At 40.2% G+C, this 27,290-nt stretch overlaps 2 protein-coding genes across 3 annotated transcripts in view; one reads left to right on the top strand and one right to left on the bottom strand.

Annotated features, from left to right (window-relative positions):
* ACACA (acetyl-CoA carboxylase alpha) overlaps window positions 1-27,290 on the bottom strand; it is a 274,923-nt gene that overhangs the window by 243,245 nt on the left and 4,388 nt on the right. The window lies entirely within an intron of this gene.
* Window positions 394-13,253, top strand: CE1H17orf78 (chromosome E1 C17orf78 homolog). The gene is given in 6 exon segments (XM_030296248.1): window positions 394-450; window positions 2,431-2,597; window positions 7,883-8,085; window positions 9,074-9,192; window positions 9,636-9,854; window positions 13,011-13,253. Coding segments are annotated over 6 exon segments (843 nt in total). The 3' UTR covers window positions 13,089-13,253.

The raw sequence follows: 27,290 nt of genomic DNA, 5'->3' as shown, positions 1-27,290 counted from the left end.
ATCACCTCTATTACTAGGTCTTAGGGAATGGGGCAAAATAGTTAGGGTGGAACCAGACTCTCCCAGGGTCAAACTTGGTTCCAGGGCAGTAAGAGCACCTAGCATGAAAACTAAGGGGCTATTTAAGAAGCATGTGCTCGGGGCGCCTGGGTGGCGCAGTCGGTTAAGCGTCCGACTTCAGCCAAGTCACGATCTCGCGGTCCGTGAGTTCGAGCCCCGCGTCAGGCTCTGGGCTGATGGCTCGGAGCCTGGAGCCTGTTTCCGATTCTGTGTCTCCCTCTCTCTCTGCCCCTCCCCCGTTCATGCTCTGTCTCTCTCTGTCCCAAAAATAAATAAAAACGTTGAAAAAAAATTAAAAAAAAAAAAAAAAAAGAAGCATGTGCTCAAGCTAACATGGATACCATCTTGGTTTTCAGCCTAATCATTATATTCTGTGATGTTAGCAAGAAAGGTAAGAACAGGGAGCCTGGGTGGATCAGTCAGTTGAGTGTCCAACTTCAGCTCAGGTCATGATCTTGCAGTTCGTGGGTTCGAGCCCTGCATTGGGCTCACTGCTGTCAGTGTTGAGCCAGCCTTGGATCCTCTGTTTCCCTCTCTCTCCTCTCTCTCTCTCTCTCTCTCTCTGCCCCTCCCCCACTCACTCTGTCTCTCTCAAAATAAATAAACTCTAAAAGAAAGAAAGAAAGAAAGAAAGAAAGAAAGGAAGGAAGGAAGAAAAGTATTTCTGTAACCTAGTATCTAAGAAAATCCAGAGGGCCCTAGAATGTGTTTGCGGGTCCATTCTACCAGATAGAAATAAAGCCACTACTCAGTAGGTGATGTTTTACGGTCATCCCCCATATTCTCTTGCTTCTAGGCAGGACTGTAACTTATTTAACTCAGACAGTTGTTTCATGGTGAGAAGTCTTTAGAGAATGTGATGCATCCTTCTGTCTTATTCATGTAACTAACATTGAAAGTCCTCTCAGTGATAGATGGCTTTCTTTACTGGAGGGTGCTGTCACAGTTTCAGTATTATCAACACCTAAGACTCCCAAATTCATAACCCTTATAAGATGCTGTCTTTCTTTTTCTAAGGTGGTACATCCAAACAGTTGGGGATGCTCTTAGGATAGGAAAGGTCCGAGTAAGGGTGGGAGGGTGGAATGGTACCATTTGCTGCTCTCTGATAACTGTTTATTTAAAACATGGTTTTTTTCAAAGTGTCCAAACATTTCATCTCTGAAATTACCTAATCAGAGTTAAGACCAAACAGTCAAGATGCAGCATTCAAAGTGCAGTTCAGTACATTTAACAGATGAAGAAAACTCACTACACCTTGTGAGTTATGTGCCGAAAGCATAAACTATTACCTATATGGTTTCATGGAAACCTGAAGAGATACCTTGTTCAAAGTTACATTTAATAAACTTTCAAAAGGGTTTGGGTTTTGTTGGTTTTGTTGTTTTGTTTGTTTTTGTTTTGTTTTTTTGAGGCCAGGACAGAGGGGCAGAGCAGAAGAGAGACAGACAATCTTAAGCAGGCTCCATGTTCAGTGAGGAGCAAGATGTGGCACTTGATCTCACAACCCTGGGATCATGACTGAAGCCAAAATCAAGAGTTGGATGCTCAATTGACTGAGCCACGCAGGCGTCCCTCAAGAGTTTTAATATAAGAAAGCAGGGGCTCCTGGGTGACTTAGTTAAACGTCTGACTTTTGATTTTGGCTTGGGTCATAATCTCATAGTTTGTGAGATCGACCCCACGTCGGGCTCTGTGCTGACAGGTGGAGCCAGCTTCGGATTCTTTCTCCCTCCCTCTCTCTGCCCTTCCCCTGCTTGTGCTCTGTCTCTCTCCAAATAAATAAATTAAATTAAAAAATATTTTAATATAAGAAGGCAGAGCAAGGAGAAGAGATAAGCAGCGCTTGAAGGAATGGGTTGATTCGTCTTTTCATTAACTTATTAATTTCATTTAAATCAATTTCACCTTTTCTTCCCCCTAAATGTAATGGATTGGTACTCAGTTTTCTTTGAGCTAGGCTAACTCCTACTTGTATATTGTTAAAATCTTTTATGTTTATTTTTTGAGAGAGAGAGTGAGCGAGCGAGCAGGGGAGGGGCAGAGAGAGAGGGAGACACAGAATCCAAAGCAAGCTCCAGGCTCCGAGCTGTCAGCACAGAGCCTGATGTGGGGCTCGAACTCACAAACTGCGAGATCGTGACCTGAGCCAAAGTCGGACACTTAACCAACTGAGTCACCAAGGTGCCCCTAAAATCTTTTTTGATAGTGTTTGATCTCCCCAATTGCAAGTTATATGAGAAGGAACTGTATTCCTTTGCATCTCCCTCTCCAATACTTGTAATTCTAAAGAGTACCCAATAAATTGTAAATCCTGACCTTTTTTTTGTTTCTTCCCCTCCCGCGCACCCCCCCACCCCCCACCCCGGCGAACTCAAAGATAGCAGCTGCCATGTGGAACAGCTGCCTGGGCTCTTCCCAAAGGATGTGAGAAGGGATGTGCTAATGCAAAGTAGCGAATGGGCCCTTCCTGAAAAATCATTTTGTCATTCCAGATACTCTGTACCTTTAAAAGAGGCCCATCTCCCCTATTCTCAGCCCAGATCTTAAATATCTTATTTTTAAAAAAAAATTAATGTTTTATTTTTGAAAGAGACAGAGTGCAAGCAGGGGAGGGGCAGAAAGAGAGAGAGAGACACAGAATCTGAAGCGGGTTCCAGGCTCTGAGCTGCCAGCACAGAGACTGACACTGGGCTCAAACCCATGAGCTGTCAGACACTCAATCGACTGAGCCACCCAGGCGCCCCGATAGGTCTTCTTTTGAGAATGGTTGTTCGAATTTAATTTATATTGAATGCAGACCGTAAAATACTTAAACTGCACAGATTTACAGTGAAAAGTGCTGATAGTGTGGAGCCTGCTTGACATTCTCTCTCCCTCTCTCTCTGACCCTCCCTGCTCGCTAGCTCTCTCTCTCTCTCTCAAAATAAATAAATAAGCTTAAAAAAAAAGTTTGATAGCTATTACTAAATTACCCTCCATAGCAGTCACTCCATTTTGCATTTCTACCCACACTGTGAGAACACCTGTTCTCTCTCAACTGCTGGGCAATGGTTCTTGACATCAGCCTTAAGTTTCTCTGCTCTGCCCTCCTTTCCTTCCCCTACCCATTCTTTCTGTCTGTCAAGTAGTTTATGGTTTTGGCAGTTTCCCTTTACATATAGGCAATCCCCTCAATGCTACTGTTGCACTGCTGGAAAAATAAAACTTGACACTTTAGAGAAACTGAGGGTTCCCAGGCAGAATAATGGGAAAAAAAACTTTAAAAACTACAATCGGTTTAGAGAACTAGAGATTGGCAAATAAGTGGATTATTGGGATGTGGCCTAGGTACTGTAAATTATATATCCTCACATGACATAAATGTTTTCATTCCCCTGATTGTGCTTTCTAAGTTCATATGGTAACAATGTGGCAGGGGGGAACCCTCTTATTAAAAGGTTAAAAGATTCTAGCTCAGTTGGTTAATCGTCCAACTTCAGCTCAGGTCATGATCTCGTGGTCTGTGAGTTCAAGCCCTGCGTCGGGCTCTGTGCTAACAGCTCAGAGCTTGGAACCTGCTTCAAATTCTGTGTCTCCCTCTCTCTCTGCCCCTACCCCACTTACATTCTGTCTCTGTCTCTCCCTCTCAAAAATAAATAAACATTAAAAAAAATTTTTTTAAAGATTCTGATAGTGTTTGGGGGTTTTGGTCACTTGATATTAATGTAAAGTAATTCAACCAGATTGTTTTCCTCCTAACAGTTGACACGCCCCCTTAAGTCAATGGCAGGTATCAATAATAGTGAATTTAAGTCATTCTGGAGTCTAGAGCCCTCTCTACAGGGTGGATTTTATTTGGATATAGTGTGCATTGTAGGACTCAGGCAATTAAGGGAACTATTTCTTAGAAATTTGGGACAAGGAAACCTGGGAGATTAAGGGGGTGGAGGGACGCCAGAGATCAACCTGATGTAATTCAAAAATTTTCCCTGGGTATGTTTCTTCCTCCTTCCTTCATGGCATGGTGATTGCTTCCTGAATGCAGAATTTAAGCTAATACCCTGCACTATGTGAGTCAGTCAAAGAGATTAAATGGATGTTTATGGATTAGTTTGCAGACCTAATTGTTATTCACAACACATTTCTATGGAACAATGATGAATTCCAAACAACCAACTTATGAATGGACTTGTGAAATAACACTCATTTAAAAATGTGAAACTACCGGGGCGCCTGGGTGGCGCAGTCGGTTAAGCGTCCGACTTCAGCCAGGTCACGATCTCGCGGTCCGTGAGTTCGAGCCCCGCGTCAGGCTCTGGGCTGATGGCTCGGAGCCTGGAGCCTGTTTCCGATTCTGTGTCTCCCTCTCTCTCTGCCCCTCCCCCGTTCATGCTCTGTCTCTCTCTGTCCCAAAAATAAATAAAAACGTTGAGAAAAAAAAAAATCTTAAAAATGTGAAACTACCTATTCTGAATTTAAACTTACATTGAATGGCAGGATGTCAGACTCCAAGTAGGGTAGAAATAAAAATTAAATAAATGGTCAAATATACAAGGTCGTAAAAGAGATGCCCTCTAAAATTACAACACTATGGCTGACATCAGTCTGCACAGAAAGCTGTCCCAGAAACAATCAGAAGACAGTTTGTGAACAGGTGCACAGAACAAAATAGGAATTTGAAACTGTAAGGATAAGAATGTACTACAACAGTTGTCAGAAGACGTGGTTCAACATGAAATGTAGAAAAATTTAAGAAGAAGACTATTACTGTTTATGGAATTTGGCCAAGGAAAAGATCCTCTATTACAAATATTCTAAAATTTCTTTCTGGTGGAGAAAGATGACTCATTAGGTCTTTATCACTGATAATTTATACCATCTAGTTCTTATTGCTCAGATTCTGTATTAGTCAAAAAATTCTAATTAGATTTCAAAAGAACCTATACATTTAGAACAGGGTATGTAGAAGAGAAAAATCCTACCTGATCCATTTAATAGATACATTCTCCTATGTAATTTTTTAAATTTTACTTTATTATTATTATTTTTTTAGAAAGAGTAGGCGTGCACAAGTGCAGGGTAGGGGCAGAGGGAGAGAGAGAATCTTAAGCAGGCTCCATGCTCAGTGAGGAGCCCAATGGGGGCTGGATCTCATGACGCTCAGATCATGACCTGAGCCGAAACCAAGAGTCAGACACTTAACCAACTGGGCCACCCAGGCACCTCTCCTATGTAAGTTTTTTTTAAATGTAGTATATAGATTTAGTATATCGATTGGCTCTTTGGAATTTGATTAGTGTGAACTAACTCCTAATGATTGTTTACCCCATGTGACACTGGGGTATAGAAGGAATATCACCAAATGAGTGTTTATTCTGTTATTAATGATCATTTTTGACAAGTTACTTAATTTCTCCCAGTGCTTAGTTTCTACAGCTGTAGAATACATTTGGCCAGATGATATAATTTCTAGCTATAAAAAGGGAGGTTCAGGTCTGAAGCACAAACTCAACAGAATTATGTAAGGCCTGCCAAATAAGCTCTTTATATTATCACAGAAAAATCTCCAAGAGAGATTTCCATTTAAATATATATACCTAATGTTCCTATTTAACATAAATTCTTTTATGATAAAGTAAAGCATCATCTCATCTCCTAAATTATCCATTTCACACATTTGGAGTTTGTATGCCCTTAAAGGGGCATTCTTGCTCAAATATCCTTAGCTAAAGAAAAAGTAATACTGCAACTCCAGCATCACTGGGAATGGAGTGCTTGGATTTATAGATGTCCTCCACCTAAATGCTCAATTACCTAACAGATGAGACCTACAAGAACTGCCAACATAGATGGACGTTAATTTCGAAGCTTGGGCAGAACTGAAAATACACTGACAGATGAAGCTAATTTAAGTAGACTCTGAAACAGGGACTCCAAGGAGGTAGGAAGACATGCCACATTGAAATACTATTATCCCTGTGGCTAGAGGGCACAGTTCTACTAGAGGATCACTAGGTTTTTCCTTCTCTTTCAGTCATAATATCACAAAGTTTGCAAAGTGTTTTCACACCCGCTTCCTCATTTTTGTTTCTGATCTTCACATTACTCCGAAATAGGTAGACCAAGAATTACTTTATTATAACCATCTTACCGAGAAAGGAAACCAAAACATGGAGCACTTATGTGACTTGTCCAAAGTGAGATTTGTTTATCTTCCATCTCCTCTGTCTCATGACCACGTTATCACTTCGGAGAACTGACTGGCACCATGCTGAAAATACTTCATATAATTTCCTCATTTTTCCTTTTGAACCTGTTTGCTCTCCATCTCTGCCTATCTTTGCCAACACTGTCTTCCTGATTAAAGTGAAATCAGGGAGTATTCCTTCCTTTGTAATTTCATGTGCAGTGTCCAGTACTCTGGCCACTGGCCTCTGAAGTCAACAACTATCATTTTCACATGGACTTAATCAAGACTTGGGAAAGTAACTTAGAAAAGTCAAGTAGGACTTACAGACCTTAATTTAATAAGCAGTGATAAGACACCATTAAAAATGAAATAGGAATGAACCAGTGTTTGAATTGGAGTAGGTCAATTCTGGAGCCAAGTGAAGTTAGTACCAGACAACAGCCAGAATCCATACATGTCTCAACACTTCCACAACTGGTTTAAGTCACCATCGTCTTTCATTTGGATTTCTGCAATAGTTTCCTAACAGGTTACTCTGCTTTGACCCTTGCCCCCTATAGTCTAACATAGCAGTCTAGTGATCCTTTTAAAAACAAACTCAACCATCACTCCTCTGCTCAAAACCTTGCCATGGATCCCCATTCAATCTGAATAAAAACCAAAGTCCTTAAACTAGCCTCCAAGTCTCCTGATATAGGCCCATTTCCTTTAGAAATTTCGTCCCCCACTACAGTGCTCTGTACTCACTCCATTCCAATCTCACTGGCCTCCTTGTTTTTACTCTAAAACTATAATATGTCAGACACACTCATTCTGCCTCAGGGCCCACATCACTCCCCCTAGGTCACTGCTTTCCTAGGCCTGTGCTTAGCCAATCCCTCACCTCCTGTAAGTCTTGGCTTACTTCTTATTTTTTCAACGAAACCAGCCTGTATCACAGGTTGCCCAGCCACTGCCCACTCCCACCCCCAGACTGCTCCCTTACCTTGCTATGCCTTTTTTCTTTTTAGTAGCACTTACTCCCTTCTAACATACCATAAAGTTTACTGTACTTATTGTCATCTGTTTCCCAGTCTCCCCTCAACCTTCCCTCCCTGTTGCTTGTTCCCTTGCTCCAATGCATCCAACTGATATAGCCAAAGGACTGAAGCAGCCCTGGTACAGAATAGATAGCATTTAAAAATATTTGCTTTCTGAAAGAATGAAATTGAGGAGTGCGTGAAGCTGGGTGGTCTTTCCTTCTTCCAGTTCTCTCTGCTTTCCCCAAACTGCTCTCAAAGTAGTTGACTTAGACTCTAGTCAGACAGACTTGCAGCAGTCATTAAGGCAAATTATGGTATTTCACATCATCCCTTGGACTTTGGAGCCAACTTTTTTAAAGGAGAAAACTTTCAACAGTGTTACACCCTCCATTGTTATTATTACAGGCTGAAGAATGATAAACAAGGTATGGTCTACTCCCTCACTCTGATCCTACGTTAGTTAAAGCCTCATGGGGATTTAGTCCATATCTCTTACTAGTATCTCTGTCCTCATTTATTCTTGGCATATTTTGTGTCCACACCCTAAACCTATGGACAGATCAATGGGGCCACATTAGAAGTTTAGTATCAGCTGGGTAGAGATAAGGTTTTGTCAGGTACAACAAAGGCAGGATGAAGTTTTCTTGGTTGTCTTTTCATTGCTTCTTTCTTGTTTTATAGCTTGTTTACCAGGGACCTCCCAATGTAAGGTCTATGAAGTGATGGGGGCTGCATCAGAGACTTTTCCCACCACCACCTCCATAACTCTTGGGAATAAAGAAGGAGAGAAAACTACAAATATTGACGATTTTTCTAGCCCTTTGAAACAAGGTACAGAATAAGTAGGGGTGAGACAAGAACAGAAAGGAAAAGAAACATTTTTAGCCCCAACATAAGTTTGGGTCTTCTAGGATTTTTGGGGGGGTTGAAAAGTTACATGGAGTTTACACTAGAAAAATCACTCCATTTCTTATGGAAAAAAATCACCTTCTCTATAAAGAAGATCCCAGAAATAGTTTGACACCATTAATAAGCTTTTACTTCCACGCAAGTGAGCCTGCAGCCAGATTTAGGGACAGAATGAATTGTATTTGTGTGGTAGGTGATTCCAGCAATTGCATGTACAGGCAGACAACATTTAAACACTAAGCATCATTACAGTGAGGACAACAACCAAGAGCATATTTTCATCTGCACTGTTTTTAGGAAATGGCTCTCCCTAAATTGGCCATGACACAAATTCTGTAGATTTCAGGTTAGGTTACATCCCAGTTTCAACAGGAGAAACGTAAATATAACATTAATAATAACAATGCATATGAACCACTTGCCCCAAGTTTGCCTTTTGACCCAAAAGCAATGCCAATTCACCTTTGTTCCTCCTCATCCCTTACTAAAGCCAAGAGGAGCATGGGAAAGGTGATTTTCTAATCACACACAGTGCGTCGGTCAAGCACAAGGGGAGAGACCCTGAGAGGGAGTTGTTGAAAGACAAGTTCAGAACTGCTGTGCACCCACCCCTCTTCCTCCCCTGAAAGCAATGCCAAGAATCATTCCTACTTGGTTATGATAAATCTCAAATCCCAGAGAAGGTGACTTATTGCGAAGAGGCTGAAAAGAAGGTTAGAGCAGCACCCATGATGCCCACCCCACTCCTGACTCTTGAGTCTGAACTGGAAATCCAGTCTATTGCCTCTGAATCAGGCTGGGCCTAGTAATCTGAGGAGCCAGAAGACCTTCAAGTCGGAGGGTCAATCACTTCCCTCTCTCAGATTCTCTCTTCTCCCTCTTCTACTCGTCTCTCTCCTTTTAGACATAGAGGAGAATCTAGAGAAGAGGCAGAAATGGAGTACTGTGACCAAATTTCTGATTGCTGTTACCCTGTTGTTTAGTGGAGTCGCCATTATAGTGTTTGCCGTTTTTGAAGTCCTATGCCCTGTAAGTTTGTTGATGTATGGAGTCCCTGGACTTGATCTATAAAGACTTTCTTCTGTTCCAAAGGCAGGTTGGCATAATGAAAAAAGCATGGACTTTGGAGTAGACCTGCCACTCACACTCACTAGGCTGGGTGGCTTTAAGAAAGTTGCTTGACTTCTCCAATGTCATTTGGCTCATCTGTAAAATGGGACTAGTGATATTAGCCTCTCATGGCATTTTTAATTAAGATCCTGTGTGAAAGGCACCTGGCACATAGAAGGTGCTTGCTAAATTTGAGTTCCTTTCCTCTGTTGTATTTGGACATTCTCTCAGGAGGAAAGATCCAATGGGACTGAATATTTTCTTTAAAAAAGATGATTTTCTTTAAATGGCCTGACAGGAGGTTTGGAAGATAACCAAATGCATACAAGCCACCTGAAATTAACACCATTTTCTCCCTTCAGGGTCAATGCCAAGGAGCCAGAGAGCTATGCCAATGCCAGAGGTTGTGCAGAAAGCAAAGGAAGGAAGGCCAGGAACCTGAGGCAGCTGAATCCCAGCTTGAATTTCAACCCAAGAAGGAAAGTGGTCTCTGTAGGGTTTACGTCTTTTGCTGGGAAAAAATGAGGTTAATATACACATGCTGGGAGACAGGAAGTTGTTTCAGTTATGAAGCAAATGTTGCTAATTCTTTTATGTGTCAGGAAATAGGTAGGTATTTGTACTACTGTTTTGTTTTCTTAACATCAGCCCAGCCATGGGCACCTGGGTGGCTCAGTCAGTTAAGCGTTCAGCTTTGGCTCAGGTCATGATCTCGCAGTCTGTGAGTTTGAGTACCGTGTCAGGCTCTGTGCTGACAGTTCAAAGCCTGGAGCCTGCTTAGAATTCTGTGTCTCCCTCTCTCTCTCTGCCCCTCCCATGCTCATGCTCTGTCTCTGATTCTCAAAAATAAACAAATGTTAAAAAAAAATTAAAAAAAAAAAACAACAGACATCAGCCCAGCCATAACAAAATAGGGTACTTATTGAAAATACATTATTTCTGAGCCTCAGCTATAATCAGTCAGAATGTCTAGAGTGGGGCCAGGAATCTTACTTTTAAGATTTTTTTTAAATATATTTTTTAATGTTTATTTATTTTTGAGACAGAGAGAGAGACACAGAGAGCAAGAGAGAGGCAGAGACAGAGGGAGACACAGAATCCGAAGCAGGCTCCAGGCTGTCAGCACAGAGCTTGACATGGGACTCGAACGCATGAGCCGGGAGATCATGACCTGAGCCAAAGTCAGACACTCAACTGACTGAACCACCCAGGCGCCCCTTTACTTTTAAGATTTTTAACAAGCTCCCTAAGTAGAAGTGGATTTACTGTGAAATTAATGAAGCTTAAACTTCAGGCCCCATGGGACTTGTATAAAGCTTGTATCTAACTTTGTGTTTTTAAAATTTGTATTCTTTTTCTTTAAAAAGGGTACCCTCAAATTTTATGAGTTCAGAACCCACAGCATACGTATCCATCCCTGCTCCTAGGTAACACTCATATATACAACAAAGTTTAGGAACCACCGCACTGCAAAGTTTGAATACTTAGCAAAGCAGCTTCTTTCCTCCCAGCCCTTGGGTTTCCTGACAGCATCATAAGCTCATATTGCCCTCTGGGGTCTAAAACAGACACAACACCACTGTTTCAGCATGGCTGCTTTAAAGCCAGTTTCCCTGCCAGAAGTGTACTCAGCCTTTCAATTCTAGACAGTGATGTGTGTCTTCTCTACAACATCCACAATCCTTGCTAAGATGAGGTCTCTGATACTTTTAAAATTAAAGATGGGGGCTCCAGGGTGGCTCAGTCAGTTAAGCATCCAACTCTTGATTTAAGGTCAGGTCATGATCTCACAGTTTGTGAGATCGAGGCCTGTGTCAGGCTCCATGCTCATTCATTCTCTCTCTCTCTCTCTCTCTCTCTCTCTCTCTCTCTCTCTGCCTCTGCCCTGCTCACTTTCTCTCAAAATAAATTTTAAAACTTTAAACAAATAATCCAGCACAGTGTACTAGAAGCTGAATAAGTTCTGGAGATCTAACACATAGCATAGTGATTATAGTCAACAATAATGTATTATATACTTCAAAATTGCAAAGAGACTAGATCTTTCTTAAATGTCCTTACCACAAAAAGAACCAATAATTATATAACATAATAGAACTGTTACAATGGTAATCATATTGCAGTATATAAAGGTATGCAGTCAACATGTTGTACACAAACTTACACAATAGTATGTGTAAATTATATCTCAATCTTTAAAATTCAAGTACAGCAGGGGCTCCTGGATGGCTCAGTCAGTTGACCATCTGACTTTGGCTCAGGTCATAACCTCATGGTTCGAACTCTACATCGGACTCTGTGCTGACAGCTCAGAGCCTGGAGTCTGCTTTAGATTCTGTCTCCATCTCTCTCTCTGCCCCTCCCCTGCTCATGCTCTGAGTCTGTCTCTCAAAAATAAATAAAACATTAAAAAATAAATAAAATAAAATTCAAGCACAACACTCTTTTCACCTAGGCATGCTATCAGAATATTTTTAAAATTTTTTTTAAGTTTATTCATTTTTGAGAGAGACAGAGCGTGAGCAGGGGAGGGGCAGAGACAGAGAGGGAGACACAGAATCCAAAGCAGGGTCCAGGCTCTGAGCTGTCAGCACAGTGCCCGACGCAGAGCTCGAACTCACGAACTGTGAGATCATGACCTGAGCCAAAGTTGGACGCTCAACCGAACAAGCCACCCAGGCACCCCGGTATCAGAGTATTTCTTATCACAGTGCTTCAGGTTACCCAATGCCAACTTACTTGTCACCTCTGGTGTAGGTTAATATTTTCTATAATTCTGTTTCTGCTAATCTTGGATGATGAGCTAGTGTAAATTAGTATGATTTAATCAGATGACGTATATTCAGTTATTTAATCTGCATTATCATTTCTATTAAGCACTGGAAGATATAGGCCTGAACGGTAATCAAAAGTCTAGTCCAGAGTTAGAGGTAACCATGCAGTAACAACATGGATTGAATTTCTCTCATCAACAAAATAAGCTACTAAATGATAAAGGAATTAATAAAAAGAATAAGAAATTTTATAGACATTACCTCATTTGAGCCTCACAAAAACTGTGATAGTTAGAGTAGGTATCAGCATTTTATTGATACTTAAATTCAGGCTCAAAGAGGTTTATATGACACACAGCTGGTAGAAACAGAACTAAAATCTGGGCCTTTTAGTCCTATACTGAAATTTACTGAAAGCCTTCTATGTGCCAAGTTCCCTACATTTAAGAGGCTCATAGTCTATATTCATAATAGCTCAGCATCTAGAAAGTACACAGAAAATCAGATGGGACATGGAATCAGATATACCAAGAGTAGAATGGGATTAGTAAAAAATATTTGGTCCACAGAGACTCAGATCTGTCTCTTTTCAAACACAGTGAGATTTTGTGGGTCTGATTCAAGAAATGAAGTAGAATCCCTGTACATCTGGGATCCAAAGTAGATGCACACTCAGGGCCTTTTCCATTCAAGGCAAACAGGTTAAGCAAGGGGTGGATGGGCTCTTTGCTAGAGGGTTATAGGGCCCAACCAATTGTAGGTTCTCATGCATAAGTGCACCTTGCTGATACTTTCTCAGTGTAAATACAATAACTTTTCGTAGAATTATTGGCTAACAAAGAGGCAAAATGATGTGTACTTGGAATTAAATGGGGTTTTGTATTAAGCCGTCTCTTTGTTGGTACATGAAGAAATACCCATTTGCATCCTTCTTTATCTCTCATATTTCCTTTCAATCTCTAGGTTGGATGAGATGCTCCCAAGTCATCAAGTCCAAAGAGAGCTGCAGGGATCACTGTCATCCATGAGACATACTTCTGAAAAGTTCTTCTCTGCTTCACACATTGAATGGAGGATACTACACTGACTTCTCCCTATTATTAACCAATGTCGGCAGGTTCTTCTGAATTTTACACTCGTATCTTCAGCGAGGACATTACAAGCAAACAGCAATGCCAGACCAATGAAGAAGGAGCCTGGGCTTAGCAGTCAGACTTACTCTCATGCCATTGCTACTGACTTAGCCACAAGCCTCTGAGATTCACTCTGTCCATCCACCAAAAATGGGTATCTTTTCATCCCATCCAATGAGAACAAAAAGTCTTCCCTCTGAGCACTATGAATGGACCCATTGCTCTCTTTGACAAAAGGTTTAAACATAGCCTCCAAGGAAGTGGGCAAAGCAGCCACTAGTGTGGTACAGTTCACTAACTCCTCTGTTATCCTCACAGTTCATTTCATGCTCACTGGCTCTCAACCAGCTTAGGGTGGGGGATTCCTGTGTTCCCAAGCTGATGTTCATAGGGTTATGCCTTAACCTCTGCCACCACATGTAGCTATCCACACACTGGTGAGGGGAGTATAACCCTGAGCATTCCAGAAGTCCTCCTTCTAAGTCATCCCCAAGGGGCTTAGGGACTGCATACAAATAGGACACACGTGAGGTCTCCTGATAATCCACAACTCTTCCAAATGGGCCTGACATTACACCCTACACGTAACGGTGAGCTGTGTATATTTTGAACAAGGATTCCAGAGCAAGACAACTATGATGATCTTTCTTACAAAGCCTCTGAGAAAGTCTGACCTGCTCAAGTAAGAGTCTGGTGAGGAAGCAGGACCAGCTGATGTTAAAGGGAACAGGTTAAAAAAAAAAAAAAAAAAAAGGAACACCAGAAGGGATAAACTGTTGTTTTGCTTTTATTATAAGTGTCTTGAAACCATTCCATTTCACTTTGGTGAAATGTACCTGTGTTTCTAAGTTAATTCTGTTTTCTTAATTCTCTGGTAAAAACCACACACAAATTGTATCCTTCTCTCTTTCACTTCAAGTACCGTCCAAAAAAGTGATTCTCAAAACAATACCAACAAGGGAAAATATCTTGCCCTGAGCCCTGATTTGAGATTCAAGCGGATCCTGGAAGAGATGGAACAGATACAAAGAATGGAAAATGAAAGTTTTGCAAATACAGTACGTAGAGAGGACAGAGCACTGGGGCTGCTGTTTGGATAAGTGAGTATGTTATTTGCATCCCACCACCGATTCATAACATCGCCTCCAGTTTATCCTGCCATCTGTGGCTCCGTCTAACCATGAGATGGTAGGGGGCAGGGGAGGGGAAGCTTGCTCCTTCCCCAGACCACCAGGAAGGACAATTAAAAAAATATTCTATACTTAAGAAGCTTTTGGTCTAGGACGGATGCCTACATTCATCTTCACCCTTCCCAGACTCACCCACGGCAGAATATCCTTTAACCCAGAAACATGAGGTTCCCCAGGAGGCAAAAACTGTAGCAAAGTTTACCCTTCTTAACTCTTCTGCAAGAGTATAATTGGGTAACATCTGTACTGACTTTATAGAAATTCACTGAGGGAGGGCGCCTGAGTGGCTCAGCAGGTTAAGCGTCCAACTCTGGATTTTGGCTCAGGTCATGATCTTACCCTGGTCAGCCAGATATCAGGCTCTGTGCTGACAGTGTGGGGTCTGCTTGGGATTCTCTCTCTCTCCCTCAATCTGCCCCTCCCCCACTCAAGCTCTCGCTCTCTAATAAATAAACTTAAAAAAATTCACTGATGGAATAAAAACGGTTTATTTTGCTTTGGGAACAACTGGTTTCCTCCAACAATGCAAGGTTCCTCTGAGGATTTTCTGACTCCCTAATTAGTTAACAGTTTTGAATCCCAATTACCAGTAGGGATCTTTAAAAACTGAGAGATGGTGGGTGGGGCGCCAAGGTGGCTCCTCAGTTGGTTGAGTGTCCGACTTCAGCTCAGGTCATGATCTCACAACTCATGAGTTTAAGCCCCCACATCAGGCTCTGTGCAGACATCTAAGAGCCTGAAACCTGCTTTGGATTCTGTGTCTCCCTCTCTCTCTCTGCCCCTCCCCCACTCACACTCTGTTTTTCTCTCAAAAATAAATAAACATTTAAAAATTAAAAAAAAAAAAAACAACTGAGAGATGGGAGAGACAGAAGGGAAGGGAGAACTCTCACATGGACTCTGGGATGTGAATTTTAGTCTGTAGATCCTTTCACAGCAAGGCACGGTTCTCCCTGTCACCACTAGAGGCTCAGTTAGACTCAACTTAATAAAACACTGTTTCTAAGGAATGCCAATTATTCCTCTGGGAAGTAACAAGCCAGCACGATTTTTAACATTTATTTATTTTTGAGAGACTGAGATACAGAGCGTGAATGGGGGAGGATCAAAGAAGGAGACACAGAATCCAAAGCAGGCTCCAGGCTCTGAGCTGTCAGCACAGAGCCTCATGTGGGGCTCAAACCCACAAACCATGAGATCATGACCTAAGCCGAAGTCGGACGCTTAAACAACTGAGCCACCCAGGTGCCCCAAATAAGCACGACTTTTATTGCAAATTCATTCTCATTACATTACCACACACTGTTTCTTGATTATTAAAGTACATTCTCATTATAAAAATTTTTAGGATATACTGGAAGGCCAAAGAATAAAAAAAACAAAACAAGAAATTATACCTAATCCTCCCTCCCAGGGATAACCAGCTAATACTTTGACACATCTCTTTATAGATATTATAAATATATACACATACATATAAAAGACATGATTCACAAATATCTTATTCTGCATGATTCACAAATATCAACTTGTCCTTCTTTTGGGGCACCTGGGTAGCTCAGTTGGTTAAGTGTCTGACTTCGGCTCAGGACATGATCTCACCATTCGTGAATTCAAGCCCCGCATCGGGCTCTGCGCTAACAGCTCAGAGCCTGGAGCCTGCTTCAGACTGTGTGTCTCCCCCTCCCCTGCTCACCTTCTCTCTCTCTCTCCCTCTCTCTCTCTCTCTCTCTCTCTCTCAAAAGTAAATAAACATAAAAAAATATTTTTTAAACCTGTCCCTCTTTTTTGACTAACATATTACTGGAATGTTTCTAGTTGGCACATGTTTTTTATTTTTATTTTTTAAGTAATCTCTATGCCCAAATGTGGCTCAAACTCATGACCCCAAGATCAAGAGTTACATGTTCTACTGATTGAGCCAGCCCCTAGATTTTTCTTTCTTTACTTTTAAAGAAATCTCTATACCCAACATAGGGCTTGAACCCACAACTCTGAGATTAAGAGTCACATGCTCTACCAACTGAGTCAGCCAGGCACCCTAGTTGGCACAAGTATTAAGTCATGCTGTTTTTCAAGTCTTAAAGTTGAGAAGGCTGGAAGTCATTCTACCTTTTTGAAGGGCCTAAGTAACCCCAATACTTTCTGACAGGCCCACAGATTAAGGTGGGTAATTGCTTAGGACAGAGAAGGCACATTCACAGAAACCTCCAACTTAAACTTTTAAAGGTATTACTGAATCACATTAATAGTTGCAACTGTGTGTTAAAAGCATAACTTTGTTCAATATAAAGACTTAAAATATACAATTTTATATCCCTGTTTTGCTGTTTCTTCACTTTAAAATTTCTTTTAAGTTTATTTTGAGAGAAAGAGAGAGACAGTATAAGCGGGGGAGAGGCAGAGAGAGAAGAGAGAGAATCCCAAGCAGGCTTTGCACTGTCAGTGCAGAGCCCAACATGGGCTCAAATCCACAAACTGTGTGTGAGATCATGACCTGAGCCGATATCAGAAGTCGGATGCTTAACTGACTGAGCCACACAGGCACCCCGTTTCCCCATTTTTAACCTGTGATTCATTTATATACCTGTGATCTCAAAAATCAAAGCGACCTATTCTCTGGACCCGAGAAAGGCCTTGAGCAGGCCCTAAGCACCCCTCCTTTTCTCAGTTACTAATTAGAGAGGGACTTAAGGAGGGCAATATCCTAATCATTCTCTATCCCCACCCTTCTTACTTTAGAGCTTCATTAAGCAGTGTTTAGCAGATTCTGACCTTGAGCATTTTTCCTATGTTTATGTCCAGAAATAGCCATGTTCCAAGGAAGAGTTGCTGTATGTACTTATGACTAGGAGCTAGGAATCCTTCTTTTTTTCTTTGTCTTGCACAGGTTGACAGTCTTATGGCCCCTCCCTCCCTCCCCCTCTGATCCTCCACTCCTGCATCCATACTTCCCCTCCCCTCTCAGAAACGATTCTATTTCTGGAGCTCACAAGATGGCCCCCATGCTGCCCTGAGTCACCATTTATCTTTTTTTTTTTTTTCACCATTTATCTTTTTATGCACACTGTCTAGTTCTTATGCTTAAGGCCTGTAGTTGCTGTGTTAATTTGTCTATATTATTTTGAATCCAACCAACAAAGTACTATATTCATAGCAGACACTCAAAAAAAAATGTTGATAATGTCATACCACTAAATGGATAGCTGAGGGTAGCATAACTTTCTAGAAGAAAACAAGGTAATCTTTATTTTATTTTTTTGAGGTATCTTTATTTTCAATCAAAACTGCTTTTGGTTACCAGGTAGATGCAAACCAATGAGAGGCCATCCTAGAATTGTTGGTAACATTTGAATTCATCTCTCTGAACTTATATTCTTTTCTCTCATATTTATCTCTTCATCTTTCTTTCTCTGTTTCTTATTCTATCACTTTTCTTTTTCCTTTCCTTATTTAGTGACCTGACTTACCAGGCATCTAATAGCAGAAATTTCCTTTAATCTGAATTCCTAGGGAACTTGGACCCATACCTATAGTTAAATTTCAGGTTTCCAAAGCCTTTTTTTCTAACTAAACTTCCTTCATGTGGTACCATGTAGCAACGGGTGAGCCATGGGTTGTAATGCACAAACTTTTACCAGACTTGTGAATTTGCGCCACCCAGTGGGTGAAGTTACTAACTTCATCCTCTGAAAAAAGTGGGCATAAATAAATGTAAAATAAGCAAATGCAAACAAATGTGAAGCCTGTACATATTACTGGCCTAAAGGGGGGAAAAAGCATTCTTAACAGTCACATTCTGTCCTATTTTAAATCTATTTTCTAAAATTATTATGAAATAGGATGGAGAAGAATATGTTTAGAGGTATAGTGTCATGGTATCCACATAATAAGATGATGCTGAGAAGACTCTCCAAGGATTTATTCAGGTCACTACTTCTTCCTGATGTACCAGAAAAGAAGAGTAACAGTGCAGACTATACTATAAAGTCCTTATTGCTCCCTAGAAGAATCAAACATTCAACAGAAGAGACACTGAATTCATCCCCAGGTTTTCTCCTTGTTAGTCCTTTTTTTTTTTTTTTAAGATTTTATTTTTAAGAATCTCTAAACTCAACGTGGGGCTTGAACTCACAACCCTGAGATTGAGTCGCATGCTCTACTGATTAAGCCAGTCAGGCACCCAAGTTAGTCATTTTTATTGAGTTATAGAAGTCTGTATTCTTGGCCATATTTTTGGACACTAATCCTTTGTGAAACATGCTATGATCAAAAGTGTATTTCTAAGATGTTATTCCTCAACATGCAGATTTACACATAAACAAACAACTGTCAGGCTCTGAAGCTCTGGAAATCCCATTTGGCTCCACGAATTTGTTTTGACTTTGCCTTCTATGACTGCATTTAAAAAGCTATTTGAGGGGCGCCTGGGTGCCTCACTTAAGCATCTGCCTTCGGCTCAGGTCATGATCTTATGGTTCATGAGTTTGAGCCCCATTTGAGGCTCTCTGCTGTCAGCATAGGGCCCAGTTGGGATCCTCTTTCATCTGCCTCGCCCCACCCCTGCCCCACTCAAAAATAAATAAACTTAAATAAAAATAAGTTAAAAAATAAAAAGCTATCTGACACACTTAAAACTCCCACAAAACTGAACATATTTCTTAGAAGGATTTCAAGGACTCCCATCTTGAAGGACTCTGCTTTGCCAACCCATACATGACAAAATAAGGTAGCTGGGTTGTCAGAATGTTCCCACCCTATTCAATTCTTTATGGCTGGAAGAGAAAAAAAGCAGGTCTCACAAAGCTACTACTACCTGTCATTGTCTTATTCTGAAATTAAAACAGCTAAGTAATGCACAGGTTTAATTTCAGAATGATTTATTTAGATATTTTTTTCCTAGACATTTGTAAGGACTCCATAGTGTTGAAAAGAATTGCAACATGCAGCAGCAATAGCTAAACTCTTTGGTCTATTTTCCACTAAAAAGCACAGAGCTCTCCAGGGTAAACCATAAAGTATCTTTGCCCAACATTTTTATTTGCCTAAGCACAGGGAAGATGGACTTTTGAAAGAACATAGTCCATGTGCCAGAGTAACATCACATTAGGGAAGCGTGGCCTCCTTTTCTGTGTTGTCACTGTTTACCCTTTCAGCTCCCTTCTTCCCACCTAGATAGGAAATAATTTCCCATATCTATACTTTCAATGAAATCCTTTGTCTCCTACCCACTTATTCTTCCTGGGGGATTAAGGATTAAAAGGATACCTCTTATCCTCTAACTGCAAATAGTAGCAAGAGCTAACATTTCCTCCACATCCATCCTACACCTCTACTACATAAGAATAAAGGCTCTGTCTTCTGCTAAAGTAAGGTTAGGAAAACAAGTAGGTTAAGGAGCACATTGCTGGCCTAAACTACCACAAGAGCCTCTATTTCCCCATGGTTGCTCTCTTGCCTCTCTTTAATCTGCACACGGTTCTCCACCCTGTAGCCAGAATGAGCTTTTCAACATGCAAATTTGATCGTGTTACTCTTCCCCTAAAAACTATCCAGTGACTTCCCACTGCTATCAGGACAAAGCCCAAAATCCTTAACGAGACAGCTAAGGCCCTAAATAGTCTAGCCTGTCTTCCTCTCCAGCCTCATCTCCCGGCATTGTTCCCCATACTCTAGCTTTGGCCACAGTGGCCTGGCTTCCTTCCTGCTTGTCTCAGAGACTATGTTCTCTGTGCCTCATACACTGTTTCCACTCCCTTAGCCTCCGCCTTCCCCTCCCTTCACTACTGTTTGCCTATTTAACTCCTACTCATCTCTCAGATATTGGCTTAACAGCCACCTACTTCATAGAGCCTTCCTTGACCTCCCAAACTCCATTAGGTTTATGGTGTAAATTTCCTCCATGGTATTCATCTGTTTGTAATTGTTTTCCTGTGGCATTTGATGGGAGCCTCTCTCATAGGTGAGCTACATTAAGAACAGGGGACCATGCCTGTTTAACTTACATCATGTCCCTAGTTCTGCAGCTGTGTCAAGATTCTAAAGGAATTTTCTCATATTTTCTGCTTTTAATTTTTATATTTTTATTTAAATATTTAATCCATTTGGAGTTTATCTTGATGTGAGGTACACACTGGCATTTATTTTTTCCAGATGGTTATCCAATTGTCTGCACCATTTATTCAGTAGCATACCTTTATTATATATTAAATTTCTATATTTATTTTGGTATACTTCTATACATTTTATTCTGTTACATCTGTCTTTCCATATGCTTGTATAACTGATACCTTTTTTTTCCCAAAGAGAATTTTTTTAACCTTTATCTTTGACTTCTCTGTAATATTTGGCACTGTTGATGAATTCATTTTCTTTGATGTACTTTAGTGCTATATTCCTAGATTACTGAGTAGGTAAATAAACATGTACTTAGGGAACTAACAAGTCAGGGGCAGCAAAATAATAGTAAAGAAGATATAAGCAGAGAGGTCACCAAAGGAAAAAATTAGAACTTTGTTGGACTCTCCTTACATACACTTCATATCTTACAACATTTTTCTTTTAAAGATTAAAAAAATTTTTCAAATAAACTCTATTCCCAAAGTGGGGTTCCAACTTACAACCCCAAGATCAAGAATTGCATGCTTGGGGTGCCTGGGTGGTTTAGTCAGTTGAGTGTCTTATTCTCGATTTTAGCACAGGTCACAATCCCAGGGTAATGGGATCAAGCCCCACGTCAGGCTCCATGCTAAGCATGGAGCCTGCTTGGGATTCTCTCTCACTCTCCCTCTGCCCCTCTCCCCTGCTCGTGGGCTCTCTTGCTCTCTCTCTAAAAATTAAAAATAAAAAATAAAAAAATAAAAGAATCACATGCTCTACCAACTGAGCCAGGCAGGCACCCCAATATTTTTATTTAAAATTAAATGAGAAGCACCATGTTTTCAGTTCTTAGGGCCTACAGGGTCTGAATAATGCTCTGCTGACTACCCCCAACCTCCCATCTTTATTGCCACTTCTCTTACATCTACTTCTCCCTTTCTGGATCGTGGGCTCTTCCTCTGTGTCTTACCTGTTGTCATCCAAATTTCTATTCTTTACCCATAGTTTCTCTTTTTTCTATTCAATGAACTCAAGCAATCTCATCCTCTCCTGTGGCTTCAAAATTTCCAGCAATTTGTGCTAACTCCCTAATCTGTGTATCTGACCCAGACTTCTCCTTTAGCTTTTGAATCTGCCTAGTGAAGGTCACCTGTACATCCTACAGACACCTCAAACTCAACATATCCAGAACAAAGCCTGCCCTTTCCCCTTCAGGTCTGCTCTTTGCCTGATGGTCCCTTTCTTGGTAAACAGCACCATCATCCATCTAGTCAACCATGCTGGACATTTGAAAATTATCTTTAATTCTATTACTTCTCACTTTTCTCCCCTAATCCATTAATTGCTTCTTAAACACTTTAAGTCCATTCCATTTCTTCTTCTTCATCCCCATTCTAATGGAGCTAGTTCAAGCCCTCATCATCCCTTACTTGGACTGCTAAAACCCCTGGCCTTTCATTTTGTTACTTTTCAGTCCACATCACTGCCAGAGAGATTCAGGTCTAAAACCCAGATGAGTGATAACGTTATTTCCCAATTCAAAATGCTTCACTGGCTTTCCGTGGCCTCTGAGTAAAGTACAAAGCCCACTACAGTCTGACCTCTGTCTACCCATATAACATCAAGTACAGTGGCCCTCCTTCTTGCTCTCTGTACTCCAGTCATATAGACCAAACTGGCCACCCTATTTCATGCCGTGGCCTTTGAATAATTCCTTCTACTTGGAATTTCCTTCCCACTCTTCTCCAAGACTTAACTCACCACTTCCCAGAGACTTACACCTTAATTTTCCCTATAATTGGTGAGTCCCTCCTTGGAGCCCTTAGTGTACCTAGCACATCTCTGTTACGGCATGTATTATGTTGCAATTATTTTTATGTATATCTGTCTCCCCAACTGGACAATGAGCATCTTTTTGAGAACAGAGACCATTTTATTAGTCCTGGTGCAGTCCTTGGCCTAGAATAGGGCTAAATAATATTTACAAAGTAGAGAAATGAACACATAAGAATGTTCTAGAAGTTTCAAATAAAAAATATGTTCTGTAGGTTGACTTGTAGAAGACTAGCAGACTGTCAGAAGGCCTCTCAGGCTGCTTTATAGGCAAGAAACCCAACTTTTCCACACACAGAGAATGGTCCCAATATTTAGCAGCAGGTTTACCCTAACCAAGCTCATATGTAAATTTATCAATTACAACTAGCAATATGATTGTCATATGTACAAAAATACTATCCTCTGTATAACCGGCATATCCTGAACCTGAAGGTAAGCCTGTATGGGAAGCTGCATTTATTCATGTATAATTGTTTGCACTCTCAATGGAAGAGAAAAAAATCTTATTCTTGAGTGTCAGAAAAAAAATCTTACTGTTTTTATATACTGTGTATATATATATATATATATATACATATATATATGTTTTAATATATAAACAGGTGTCTATCGGGCAGATCTGTAGTATTAGAACTTCATTGGGGGAAGAAGCAATTAGGGAAAAAAGTGTTAAGAAGGCTCTTTCTGGCTGAAAATAATGATAAAAATCTTGAGAAACACTAGTTTAGCCCCTATACTAATTCTTTCTTAAGGAATCAGAACTAGCAGGTTAAGTTCTAAAATTCAAATATTCGTTGGCATTAGGCTGGTATAGTATCTCTACAATATAGCAGCCTGTAACAGGGTGATTATGCATAAAATTCATTGGCCAAGACTCTTTTCCTTGAATGGACACTCAGAAAGTCAGCCTCCATAGGCTTCAACTCTTCCATTACTAACTAACCCCTCCCTCCTTCAGGCGATTCATTCTCCCTTTGGATATGCTATATGTACTCGGTATTTCTCAGGAGCCAGTCCACTTCTTAAAAATCTTTACATATCTTGGTTGGGATCCATCACCTTACGTTCTGAGGTTGTAAAAAGTAGTGCTTACAAGTTGGAGGTAGAAGTTTGAATCTCTACTATGCTGCCTGCTTCCACTCTCTGAGCATCAGTTTCTGCATCAGTAAAATGGGAGTAACAACACCTCTCTTAATGGGCTTTTAAGAACTAAAATGAGAAAATATATACAGAAAGACTTGAGCAGTAGCTATTTTTAGTGCCAAATTGGGAGGAGAACCTTGCTGTTTCATTTTGAAAGTGTGTTTGTGTGTGTGTGTGTGCATGATTAAACAGTAGAGTCAGGGAAAACTATTGTCCTTGGCATGATTATAGAGTCTAGAAAATAAAGTGAGGAGACAAACACTAAAAAAATGTGTTTTGCTATGTAAAAACAACCAATTAGTCATTTATGGAAACAGCTTAACATTTAAGGCCTAATTATCACACAGCACAATAACAAATACATATATCATTAAATACACATCAGATTAACCTCATTGTAAATTTTACTTGATTATAATAGTAAAGTACTCATTCTGTACTCTAAGGAAGATTCTTATAGTTAATTGCTCATAATGCATAAGTCTGTTCACTATTTACATTAAGTAATGGGACATAGCTCAAGTTTGTTCTGCGTTAGAGGTAAAGCTGGATTATCCATTCTTGATTGCAACTATGTATTGGTTCTGTGACCTGTGAGATAATTTACACCCTCTTTATTGTAAACAGTAAGGTGCTAAAGAAGCAAGCAGCAAATGAAATTCTATTTAATTGTTTGGTGCTCTGGAAACCTATAGGTTTCTAGTAGGTAGATATGATTCAAATAATGAAAAAATTCTAATGTTGAGCACTGGCCAACCTAGCCTAGTTCAACTTCTAAACAAGCCCCACGGTCATCCTATGGAGCACTTCTAGAATTAGAATTACAATTATAATTTGTTTGACTCCCACCATGAACTAGGTATTTTACTTTTAGACTTTTAATTTTTATTTATTTATTTGGTAAACATATAGCTATTCATTTTATTGTTTGGTAATATTTTCATTTTTAAGTCATTTTGACAGCAGTATGTTTAAAAAACTAAAGCACATATTTCACGAAAAAAATGAATGCATTTTTGTTATTCAGTATTGTTGACATTCCATGTTTAACTTAAAATGTTTGTGAACATTTACCATCCATCCACCAATGGCACCAAAGTGATAACACTGATAATATAGATAGCAGAGAACACAAATCTGCTTAAGAAGCTTCCCCATTTCAGAACTTATTATTTTAGGATGGTGACCAAAGACAATGATTTAACACTTGTATCTACAAAGGTCAATTTGCCTATCACTTTAGTGACATGACTTTTCTTTTAGATTAAATAACTCTTCTTCATGAATACTACTTTTGCTTGTTATGACTTCATATTTTCTTGTGTATGTACATAGAATGAACTGATAGCTATTAATGCATTAGCAAAAAGGCATTTGCTCAGTGATGTCACTTTTATGTCAATATCGTCACTTCCTCGAAATAGGAAACAGTGAATTTTAACACTGATTCCATTTTTTCATCCAATTCATGGAAGAAAAGAAAGCTTTCACAAGTTAATTCTCTCAAAAGTGACATTACTGGAAGACATATCAGTTGATTCAGTAGTTAAAATGAAGTTAAAATGATTTGGTTTGTGCTGATAACATAAATACAGAATTTGGTACTTCAGAGCATCATAGTTAAAAAAATGTTCTTTTTTTTGGCTTCTAAAATCCAGCAGATTTTTATTTTTATTTTAATTATTTTATTTTATTTTTTAAATTTACATCCAAATTAGTTAGTATATAGTGCAACAATTTCAGGAGTAGATTCCTTAATGCCCCTTACCCATTTAGCCCATCCCCCCCCCACAACCCCTCCAGTAACCCTCTGTTTGTTCTCCATATTTAAGAGTCTCTTATGTGTTGTCCCCCTCCCTCCCTATTTTTATATTATTTTTGTTTCCCTTCCCTTATGTTCATCTGTTTTGTCTCTTAAAGTCCTCATATGAGTGAAGTCATATGATTTTTGTCTTTCTTTAACTAATTTCACTTAGCATAATACCCTCCAGTTCCGTCCACGTAGTTGCAAATGGCAAGATTTCATTCTTTTTGATTGCTGAGTAATACTCCATTGTGTACATATATATATACATCTTCTTTATCCATTCATCCATCGATGGATGAATTTGGGCCCACAGACGTTTGTGCTCTTTCCATACTTTAGCTATTGTTGACAGTGCTGCTATAAACATTGGGGTGCATGTGCCCCTTCGAAACAGCACACCTGTATCCCCTGGATAAATGCCTAGTAGTGCAATTGCTGGGTCATAAGGTAGTTCTATTTTTAGTTTTTTGAGGAACCTCCATACTGTTTTCCAGAGTGGCTGCACCAGCTTGCATTCCCATTTATTTTTTTATTTTTAAGTAATCTCTACACCCAACATGAGGCTTGAACTCATAACCTTGGGATCAAGAGTTGCACACTCTACCAACTGAGCCAGCCCCTGAACTAGGTATTTTATACATATAGCCATATTCTTACAAAACTCTTATGGATTAGGTACTATAATTTTCATTTTATACGTGAGAAAAAAAAGCACATAAAGATAACAGCTTGCTTAAATACTTGAAGGTGGTAAAGGGTAGTAGTTAAATTTGGTAGTTAAAATTTTTCTGATAAACAGAAGTCACTCAGCACCAATATATTCCTAGTTCACCTTTTTGGATTCTACCCGAAGCCTGGTGACTAATGAGACAGATACTTTGCACTTTGTATAGATCAAAAGAAGTCAGTGTGATGAGGAAGAGGCAGAAGAGGTGGGAAGCAAAAGCCCAGATTCATGAACACTTTGCTTAATGGCCATGGCATTATGAAAATCCTGATTATCTGCTAACTCTTCAGTTTTAAGTTACATTTGGACTGTTTATTAGTTACATTTGGCCAGGTCTGGTTTTCATTCTGGCTGTGCTACCCACTGACTAAATGACTTTGGGCAAGCATTTTTTGTTTTGTTTTGTTCTGTTTTGTTTTACTTTTCTGAGCCTTATTTTTCCTTATCTGTAAAGTAGGATGCAGTAGGCCCCTGTAGGAAAAATTTTTTTCCTTCTTGTTCATCTCTGAGATCTTTAGGACCCTCTTACTTATGCAGAAGCATCCTGACAGGCCACCATGTGGAGAAAGGGCTACACAGACCTTACATTTCTATAAACAGATTAGCAGAAGTGCTTCAATCTTTCCTCTACAGGCTGGTCATAATTGGGGTGGATCAAGTTATAAATTTTTTTTTTAACGTTTTTATTTATTTTTGAGACAGAGAGAGCCAGAGCATGAACAGGGGAGGGGCAGAGAGAGAGGGAGACACAGAATTGGAAGCAGGCTCCAGGCTCTGAGCCATCAGCCCAGAGCCCAACGCGGGGCTCGAACTCACGGACCGGGAGATCATGACCTGAGCTGAAGTCGGATGCTTAACCGACTGAGCCACCCAGGCGCCCCTTATTTTTTTTTTTTTTTTATAAAAAAATTTTTTTTAACGTTTTTATTTATTTTTGAGACAGAGACAGACAGAGCATGAACGGGGGAGGGGCAGAGAGAGAGGGAGACACAGAATCGGACGCAGGCTCCAGGCTCTGAGCCATCAGCCCAGAGCCCGGGGGTGGATCAAGTTAAATAAGCAGTCTAGGAACCTTCTGGAAAGAAAATAATTGATCCCTTAACTCCTTTGACTAGGGTGGTCACAAAAAGAGAAAGATAAGGAGGGAGGAGTAAGGATGGGCAGGAAGGAGGAAAGCAATGCTGCTGAATGCAAGAAGCAGCAGCAGAGGCTGAGGAGGCTGGAACCAGTCCTGAGCTGGGCCACAGAGGAGTCTGTGCTTCTGTGAAAGTAACTCAGCATGTGAACTCAAAGAGCTGAGAGCTAAGA

This window comes from Lynx canadensis, chromosome E1 (genome assembly GCF_007474595.2).
Source record: "Lynx canadensis isolate LIC74 chromosome E1, mLynCan4.pri.v2, whole genome shotgun sequence".
In the NCBI taxonomy this organism is placed as follows: Eukaryota; Metazoa; Chordata; class Mammalia; order Carnivora; family Felidae; genus Lynx; species Lynx canadensis.
Note: the sequence above shows the minus strand (reverse complement) of the source record. Positions and strands in the feature narration are given on the sequence as shown.